The sequence below is a fragment of the Carassius auratus genome, chromosome 17 (assembly GCF_003368295.1).
Source record: "Carassius auratus strain Wakin chromosome 17, ASM336829v1, whole genome shotgun sequence".
NCBI classification, from domain to species: Eukaryota; Metazoa; Chordata; class Actinopteri; order Cypriniformes; family Cyprinidae; genus Carassius; species Carassius auratus.
This window is the reverse complement of record NC_039259.1, coordinates 22378062-22387953: the sequence shown is the minus strand read 5'-3', so window position 1 is coordinate 22387953 and position 9892 is coordinate 22378062. Positions and strand designations below refer to the sequence as shown.

General features: G+C 34.0%; 1 protein-coding gene across 1 annotated transcript; it reads left to right on the top strand.

Annotated features, from left to right (window-relative positions):
• Nucleotides 1-432: 432 nt before the first annotated feature.
• LOC113117614 (adenylosuccinate synthetase isozyme 1-like) lies at nucleotides 433-9880 on the top strand. The gene is made up of 13 exons (XM_026286401.1): nucleotides 433-670; nucleotides 1781-1883; nucleotides 3169-3231; nucleotides 3371-3421; nucleotides 3527-3593; nucleotides 4165-4272; nucleotides 5902-5983; nucleotides 6050-6176; nucleotides 6251-6405; nucleotides 7984-8108; nucleotides 8371-8468; nucleotides 8929-9078; nucleotides 9522-9880. Exons 1-13 carry the CDS (start codon nucleotides 500-502, stop codon nucleotides 9572-9574), a joined length of 1353 nt encoding a protein of 450 aa, XP_026142186.1. The 5' UTR covers nucleotides 433-499; the 3' UTR covers nucleotides 9575-9880.
• Nucleotides 9881-9892: the final 12 nt, after the last annotated feature.

Below are 9892 nucleotides of genomic sequence, written 5' to 3'. Positions count from 1 at the left end.
CGAACATCATTAATTGTTTAGTGACGTAAAAACGCAAATCTACCTCGTCAATGAAACTTGTTTTTAAAAGTCTCATCCTGTAAAACTCATCGACTGCGATTGGTCTATTCTATCAAGCAGTGAGAAAAGTAACACGTGTCCCGTGACTATTCGCGGTCTTTAGATAATTTTTACCGAAGCAGATCAACTTTAAAACGATTGAAATTATTGTTAAGTAACTTCTGAGCAATACTTTGTTAAAGTATAAGAATTATTATTTATCTTTATTCTATTCTAAAAAGTTTCGCGGCGATAACCCGCCCGTCACCGAATCGCTTTAGTGATCCGGATCATTTAAACCGACTCTTTCAGCTCCCAATCGGCTCTCAAATGGCAGCCGACTCATATTGTTCACTTGAAGGAACCGACTCAGAGAGCCGACTCGTTCGCGAACGACACATTTCTGTCGGGCGCTCGTCGTTAACGGCTGTCAGATTAATTCCTCTGCGGACTCTTCAACATGTCTTTGGGCCGGTCACCGAACGACCACAGGTCCGCCGCGGGGAAACGGGCGAGAAACGACTCGGGGAACAAAGTGACAGTTGTTCTCGGAGCGCAATGGGGAGACGAAGGCAAAGGAAAAGTTGTTGATTTATTGGCGACGGAGTCTGACGTCGTGTGCAGGTGTCAGGTAATAAAACGGTCAAAAGATCAAAATATAACGTCACCTTCATATATCAATAATAATAAACAACAGTCAACTTTACAGTTAACTTTCTGTATGAAATATACTAGGAATGTGACTGTAGTCTTATATAATGCGAGTAACTACTATAAATATTTTACATTTATTTTAATAACTGGTTATTACATCGCATTATTATTATTAATATGGGATGGGATCTTGTTTATGTAAATGCAACTTAACTCAACTCCAGAAATAAAAAAAAAATGAAGAACTGATAAACACTGTGTTTATTGGACAGCAAACTACTATTATGAACAATTTGTTTCATTTATGATTTGGAGCATCTAGAAAAGACAAAAAATTGATATATACGCATGTATAAAACTTTTTTTTTAACTTTATTTTCTGCGGTTCAAAATTTACTTAAATGTTTTGATCTATTATAACATATATATTCAACTAATTTTAATATGAATAGTTTGCTGTGCAATAAAACATGATAGTGCTCTGTTCTTATTTCTGTAAATATTCAATGTTACCCATATTCCCAAATGTTGGAGCAAATGTCTAATTTAAAAATGTATCCAAGATATCTAATATAAATGTATGGGATGGAGTATCAGTTGAACGTTTACGTCTCTGTCATCATTATTAGACACACATGCATTATTTTTAAAATCCTTATTATTTGCATATAGTATAAAGTATTGGTAACAATCCCCGCTTGTTCAGCCGTGTTGCTGTGCGAGTCTGAATCTGAGAGAATATCTGTCCCAGAATTCCTCCTTGCCCTTCGCTGAACTCGGGTCACATTCCCAGCGTTACTGGACATGTGAGAAGGCCACGGCGCTGGCGATACAAGCCCATCACATAACCCTGTTGAGAACAAGCCTCGCTGGTTGGTGGATCGCCTGGAGGCTGGACTTCTCCGCTGGACACAGTGTGTCTGAGTAAAGGGCAAGCCGAGCGTCTGGATGCTTACAGAGACACATTTCCAGGTCTCCCTTCTGGAGAAAGTATGAGAGTAAATCTGGAGCGTGAACCTTTGACTGCTAACCGTCCTGCAGCTTCACACTGCATTGCATGAGGTTCATGTGGTTGTTTCTGTCACAGGGAGGAAATAACGCTGGGCACACGGTGGTGGTGGATGAGAAAGAGTATGATTTCCATCTTCTCCCCAGTGGAATCATCAGCACCAAATGCACATCATTCATCGGTGAGGAGGAGAGTCTCATAGTACAGTGCATTACTGTAACTATTAAGTGTTGCATCTGGTGTATTGACTGTGGAAAAATCTCAGAATTGCACGATAGAAACCCACAATTTTGACTAAAAAAGTATATAAACTTGCAATTATAAGAAAACCGGTCAGAATTGTGAGAAAAACACTAAAAGTGAACATGTAATTATGGGTTTACAATAAGTTATTGTGAGATATAAACTAGCCTTTAGTCTCCAGACGAAAGCCTTGTTCACACCAATAAAGATAGCGATATTAGCATTATATAATATCGTCTGCCGCTTTAAATTCTCAAGCTCGTTATAGCAGGATGGATTCTGATTGGCTGTCAATGTTTTTATCTTTCATCAGCTGTAAAAAGAAAATTGTTCTGGAAGTGATTCCATCGTGTCTTTATCGTTACAGCTGCCACAACACCATGGTTATAGTTAGTGTTACTACTTCTGTTTTCCACCTCAGTGCTCTTTGATCTGGTTATTACAGAAGATTCTGTGCAGAATCTGAGTGCTTCTCACTGTCTGTGCAGTAACAGTGTCACGAGATCAACACTGGTTCCTGAGTAAGAGCTCGGGCAAGTTTGCTTGCGTTGCGCTGCGTTCAATAAAAATATATTAAAAATCTGAATTTCAAGAAATTAATAAAAAATTTAAAAAGTCAGAATTGCAAGAAATAAAAAAAAGTAAAAAGTCAGAATTGCAAGAAATAAATTCAAAATAAAAAAAAATCTGAATTGCAAGAAATTAATAATAAAAAAATCTGAATCTCAAGAAATTAATAAAAAATGTAAAATAACATAAATGCAAGAAATTAATAAAAAATTTAAAATAACATAAATGCAAGAAATTAATAAAAAATGCAAAAGTCAGAATTGCAAGAAATAAATAAAACATTTATAGAAAAAACGTCAGACTTGCAAGAAATAAATTCAAAAGAAAAAAATCAGAATTGCAAGAAGTTAATAAAAAATTTAAAAAATCTGAATTGCAAGAAATTGTAATAAAAAAAATTGGAATTGCAAGAAATAAATAAAGAATGTACAGAAAAAAAGTCAGAATTGCAAGAAATTAAATTGTAAAGCAAAATGTCAGAATTGTGAGATATAAACTTTGGATTCAGAGTATGAATCAGAATTGCAAGATGTTAAACTTGCAGTTGCAAGAAAAAAGTCAGAATGATATAAAAATTCTGAATCACATTTTATATTTGTATTTGAACTGCCTCAGACTGTAGAGTTGAATCCTGACCGTGTCTTCATCTGCAGGTAACGGCGTAGTCATTCATCTTCCAGGATTATTCGAGGAGATTGACAAGAATGAGAAAAAAGGTTGTTGTTTTTTTTTTTTTCATAACTTACATATACATGCAAACATTACACGGTGTTTAATAATCCAGCCTTGATTCATTGATTATTCATGGCTTGATTCTGTGCTCAGAAATAATTAGTTGTTTTCTTCCATGCTAAGGTCTGAAAGGATGGGATAAAAGACTTATCATCTCAGATCGAGCTCACATCGGTAATATAACCATAAATAACAGTGTTTTTATTAAATATATTGAATACAGTGCAGGTGGAAAATACCTATAATAGACGATCGTATGATTGCATCTGTTTGTGTCAGTATTTGACTTTCATCAGGCTTTGGATGGACTTCTGGAGGTTCAGAGACAAGCTCAGGAAGGACAGACGTAAGAATAAACGATGCATTAATGATTCAACTTAGATTTATGTTTGATAATAGTTGTTTATTTGGTATTAATTGTTAGAAGACAACAAACACAGTTCTGTAGTTTGGCCACTGGTTGTGAATTTTGGTTGCAAATATTGCATATAACGTCACATAATAATAATAATACAGTCTAATAATATAAATAGTACCAATAATTGTATAAAAATAAATGCATCTTATACTCAACTTCAAACATGATATGTAAATACATTAAAAAAATAAAACATTTAAAAAGAGTCAAATAAATAAAATAGCTTAGAATATTTTGTTTGCAATCAGGAGATAAGAAAATCACACAAATCAGGGTTTTGCAATTGATTTAGACTCTGGACCAATTTTTGCATCAATATGAATTTTAATTAAAAAAAAAGCTGAACTTAATGCATAAAACATAAAAATGCAATGTATAGAATAATGCAAAAAAAAAAAAAAGAAGTCACATTTAGTTTGACCTGGTTTGTTTGTTGATTCTGTTGCACTATGCATGAATGTTTTGGTAGTTTTATAACCATGTTTCTGTTGGGTCACAGCATAGGAACCACTAAGAAAGGCATCGGCCCCACGTACGCCTGTAAAGCGTCTCGCACCGGGCTCCGCATCTGTGACCTGATGGCTGACTTCAGTGAGTTTTCTACCAGGTAAAGCTGTGCACATCTTACAGTGTTTCCTCATTCACTTTCTTGCTGAGCAGAACGTTTCTCAAACATTTCAGCCACCTGAACAAAAACATTCTGTACACCAGACCTGTGCAGCACACACACAAACAAGTGTGGAGCTTATTTATATCTAATCTGGCTCTTGATGTAAACCAAATGATGCACATTTTTCACAGTGCTGTGTTACTAAGAAATTATATTACACTCCAAATCTGCAAAACCATACACTAATTCTTAGACTTTCATAAAACACTTATTGCAAAACACAACACACAATTCTCTGTGTAACACAGTTTTAATTTCAGCAAATCAGTTCGAGCGAATGCACACAAACTGATTAATATTCATGATCCCAGCAGCTCTTTAATGCTTAATGCGTTTTATAATGCTCTTATTTGGAGAATATGTATTATTATTATTATTATTATTATTATTACTTTTACAGTAGTTTCTTCTGCTTATCGTGGCTCTATTTATTTGATCAAAAACACAGAAGAAAAAATAATATTGTGAAATATTATTATGATGTAAAATTATATTTTCTATTTTAATATTCATTAAAATATAATTTATTTCTGTGATGCTCCGCTGTATTTTCAGCATCATTCCTCCAGTCTTCAGTGTCACATGATCTTCAGAAATCAGAATAATATGATCATTTATTTATAACAGCTGTACTGACAAATATATATTTTTGGAAACCAATACTTTTTTCTGGGTTTTTTAATGAATAAAAAGTTAAAAAGAGCAGGATTTATTCACAATATAAATATTTTCTAACAATATGAATCTTTACTATCACTTTTTAATTAAATACGAATAAAAGATTTAATTTCTTACAAAAAAGGAAGAATATTTACTGACCTCAAACTTTTAAACAGTAGTATATATTGCTAGAAAATATTTATATTTTAAATAAATGCTCTTCTTTTTATATTTTTATTTATCTAAGAATCCTGAAAAAAAAACTATCAAATGTTCCAAAAAAACTGATAATGAATGATCATATTATTCATGATTTCTGAAGATCATGTGACACTGAAGACTGGAGGAATGATGCTGGAAATACAGCGGAGCATCACAGAAATACATTACACTTTAAAGGATATTAAAATAGAAATCATGATTTTATTTTGTAATAACATTTTGCAAGATTACTGTTTTTTTTCTGTATTTCTGATCAAATAAATGCAGCCTTAATGAGCAGAAGAGACTTCTTTAAAAACCATTACAAGTCTTACTGAGCCCAAACTTTAGAACAGTGAAAAGTTTATGTATAAATGAATTATGATTATAGTCTGGCGAGTAAACTAATAAAGGTGAGGTGTCTGTAGAGGCATGCATAGTATTCTAAGCAGTGATAAAGTCATTGCATTATTAAATACTTTATTATAAGAACTACTCAGATAAATGATGTATTGTTGTAGTCATGCTGAATCAATGCAAGCATTAAATCTGTTTATTCAGATAGCGCTGTAGGGATCTCCTGGTTGTATTTACGTTTCTCTAGTCTTCAGATGGAGATTTAGTGCTGAGCACAGAACAGGAAGTGCATGACAGATGAAGATTGGGATTCATTTGTGTTGAAGTGTTTGTAACTCACTCCTGCAGGGTGAAGAACCTGGTGCAGCAGTATCAGTCCATGTATCCGGCTCTGAAGGTGGACGTGGAGAGCGAGCTGAAGAAGCTGAAGGTGAGGTGTGTGTGTGTGTGTGTGTGTGTGTGTGTGGCTCTGTCTCTGACCCGTGCTGCTTCACAGGACTACGCCGAGAGGATCAGACCGCTGGTCAGAGACGGAGTCTATTTCATGTATGAAGCGATTCACGGGTCACCGAAGAGAATCCTGGTGGAGGGAGCGAACGCAGCTCTGCTGGACATCGACTTCGGTGAGTGTGTGTGTGTGTGTGTGTGTGTGCGAGTGAACTGTGTGAGATCAAACGGTGGTGTGTGTTCTCTGTAGGTACGTACCCGTTTGTGACGTCCTCCAACTGTACGGTGGGGGGGGTGTGCACCGGCCTCGGGATCCCTCCCTCGAACATCGGAGACGTGTACGGAGTGTCAAAGGCCTACACCACGAGAGTCGGGATCGGAGCCTTTCCCACAGAACAACTCAATGTGAGACACCATGAGGGTTAATATAGTCCAGTCAAGTCCCCTTCACTTATACAGCGCTGTGAACAGCACAGATTGTGTCAAAGCAGCTTCAAAATATCAAAATAGTGTCAATAATGCAAACGGACAATAGGAAAAAAAAAAAATAGTTGCTATTTAATTCCTATGTACAGGAATAGTGAAAACTAAAACAGTAAAAAAAAAAAAAAAAAAAAATGTTTAATTTAGTGTAACTTGATGTACTTAAATAATTAAAAGTTAAACATAAGAAAACTTTTGTTACTTGAAATTAAATAAAATTTAGCTGGAAAAAAAAACATTTTATTTCAGATACTTGCCAAGGCAAAATGTATCATTTTTATTTTATAAACTGGACTTACAAAGGATAAAAACCTTAAGAAATAAAATACAATTTAATTAAATATAAATAAATAAACATCTAATCGACAAGACAACATTTTTCATTCATATTTAGTTTAACTTTATATGCTAAAATAACTCAAACTAAAATCAATAAAAAAATCTTGTAATCATTTAGCTGAAATAATATAACATAAATTATTAATTAGACATATTTTATTTCAGATAGTTGCCGAGACATTTCTCATTATCATTTAGTTTAACTTGATATTGTAAAATAATTAAAACTAAAACCATAACAACTAATTATTACTTGAAATTTTTTTCTTAATTTTAAAAACCTAAAATTATTGTTTTTCAGCTATCAATTTTTCATTTCCATTTAGTTTAACTTGATATACTTAAGTAACTAAAATGAAAACAAATAAAATAAAAACATTTTGCTACTCTAAATACTATATATTTTTACTGAAATAAAAAAATAAATAAAAAAAACTTGTACTAAAATAACAAAATTAATTAATTAATAGAATTTTTTTTTTTTTACTAAATTTACTAAAACTGCACTTAAAATAAAATGAAAACAGAAAAATATTAAAATAAAAACTAATTAAAAATATTAGCAAAAACTATAATAGTGTCTCAATTATACTAAAATAGTGCTCTTTCCAGCGTTGTGTTCAATCTGCGTCATCTGAGACAAATGTGTGTGTTACTGATGGGACGAATCCCAGCACAAATACACTAATCGTTCATGATAATATGATCTGATGATTGCTGCTGTTATATTTAGAGAACGTTTGGGTTTAGTGCGTTTGCCCTTTGGAGCAGCTGTGCTTAAACTCACACAAACAACAGATCAATTTAGATTCACCGCCGGCAAACATTTTTGTATACATAGTTACTGTTGAATTGATCTGTACTTTGCCAGTTAATGTTTTTAAAATAAATGTAATAAATATAAAACATATTTCAATTAATAAATAAATAAGAAAATATATAAATTAAAATTAAAATATGAATATAACAAATTATTATTTTTAAATATTTAAATATTTTTTATATTTATAATTATAATATATTTTTGTAAGTATAGCAAAATAATTATAGATGTTAAAAAACGAGTATATCTAGATATTAATAGATTATATTAATTGATTTATTGACCAAAGTGTTAATCCGTGTATGTCTCTCTCTCTCTCTCTCTCTCTCTCTCCTCAGGCGGTGGGCGAGCTGCTGCAGACACGAGGTCATGAAGTGGGCGTGACCACAGGCAGAAAGAGACGCTGTGGTTGGCTGGATCTGGTTATTCTCAACTACGCTCATATGATCAACGGATTCACAGCGTGAGCGCTTCGGTTCTGTATATGAGTATAATAAGATATGGTTAAATACTACACTAAATAGTATTTTTTAATGTATGATATATTATGTAACTAGAAATACACAATAAACAGTAGCATGCCACATTATTGTCACATGACCTTATTATACTGCATGTGTAATAAATACAGGGATTTTGCTTTTTTACATTTTATTCTAGTTTTGCGTATAAAGTGCTAAGCTTTGTGTCAGTGTTTTTCTGATGGTTGTTGTGTGTCTCTTCAGCATTGCTTTGACTAAACTGGACATCCTCGATGTTCTGGAGGAAATTAAAGTGGGTGTTGCTTATAAGATCAATGGCAAGAGAGTCCCATATTTCCCAGGTGAAGTGATCCCTAAAAGTGTCATCCCTAAATCTGTTCAGATTTTGGATTAGTTTGAATTTGAATTTAAAATATTGAATTGGTTCTGAAGAATGATTCACTGATTCTTTTGAGTGTGTGTGTGTGTGTGTGTGTGTGTGTGTGTGTGTGTGTGTGTGTGTGAAAGAGAGAGAGCGAGAGAGTGTGTGTGTATTCCATATATTTTTATTTTATTTTTGCAAATCGCTTTGAGATGCGACTTTTAAGGGTGCTATAAAAGTGAAAGTGTATTATTATTAAAGTTGACTAATTTTTGTGTTTTCGTAATTGTTGTTCTTTTTTTTTAGCTTATGAAAAATCATTGGTAACTAGCTGAACATAGGTTTAAGTTTATGTTTTATTTGAATTTATTAAAAGTTTACTTTATTATTTCAAGTAAAAAAAAGAAAAAATATTTATATAAATCTCTCTGTCCTTTCAGCCAACATGGAGGTTCTGCAGAAGGTGGAGGTTGAATACGAGACGCTTCCCGGCTGGAAGACGGACACATCAGCGGCCAGGAAGTGGAGCGATCTTCCTCCTAAAGCGCAGAACTACATCCGCTTCGTGGAGAATCACATTGGCGTTCCTAGTGAGTCCACTCCGATAAACCATCTTATTATAAAGCAGAGAGTTCCAATCCTTGATTCTGATTGGCCGAGCCCTTAACGCTACAAAGTAACATTCACCTTTGTTTACTTCTGTGTGTTGCTCGGCAACCACTTTGTTGCAACAACAACTGTTTCTGAGGAGCTACATTGTTTGGTGGAAGAATACTGTTTTTATTAATATCATTACACTTTATTTGCTCTGTTTTATTCTGTGAAACCTTACTACGTGTATGGAATGACCGTTTTATAAAAGCAGTAAGCTCAGTGAAGCTGTAGTTTTCAGTGAATTTATAACAGTTAAAGGGTTTTAAGTCAACGCCCCTCAGCTGTTATTAATTCACTGTAAACCACGGCTCCTTGGGGCTCATTGCTTTTATAACATCCTCCTGTCACTCAAACTCACGCTTGCATCTCTTCTCCACAGTTAAGTGGGTCGGTGTGGGAAAATCCAGGGAATGCATGATCCAGATGTTCTAGGATCCTGAAGATTCCTACCCACAATCCTCCTGAAGAGTACCAGCACAGCGGGACTCTCTTAATAGTGTTTTACTTGATGGAAGATCCCCTCTGAATGGCATTATAACCATCCTCTATCAGTCTCTCAGACTGACATGTTTACACCGATCACAAATAGTGGCGCTGTTGTTAATGTTTTGGGATTCAAAGTGGCATTTGATCATGTTTGGTTGACCGATAAAGCTGTGTTTATGGAACTGTGTTTATTTCATTGTTTTGGTTGAATTAATGTCTCCATTAAAAGAGTGCCGCACTATTTAGCACTGATCTCCCAGCGTT

Excerpts from the sequence above, each read along its gene's own strand:
- LOC113117614 (XM_026286401.1), top strand. The coding sequence starts at position 500 with ATGTCTTTGGGCCGGTCACCGAACGACCACAGGTCCGCCGCGGGGAAA. Across the intron at positions 671-1,780 it reads ACGTCGTGTGCAGGTGTCAG|GGAGGAAATAACGCTGGGCA; the intron begins GTAATAAAACGG and ends TTTCTGTCACAG. Across the intron at positions 3,594-4,164 it reads CAAGCTCAGGAAGGACAGAC|CATAGGAACCACTAAGAAAG; the intron begins GTAAGAATAAAC and ends GTTGGGTCACAG.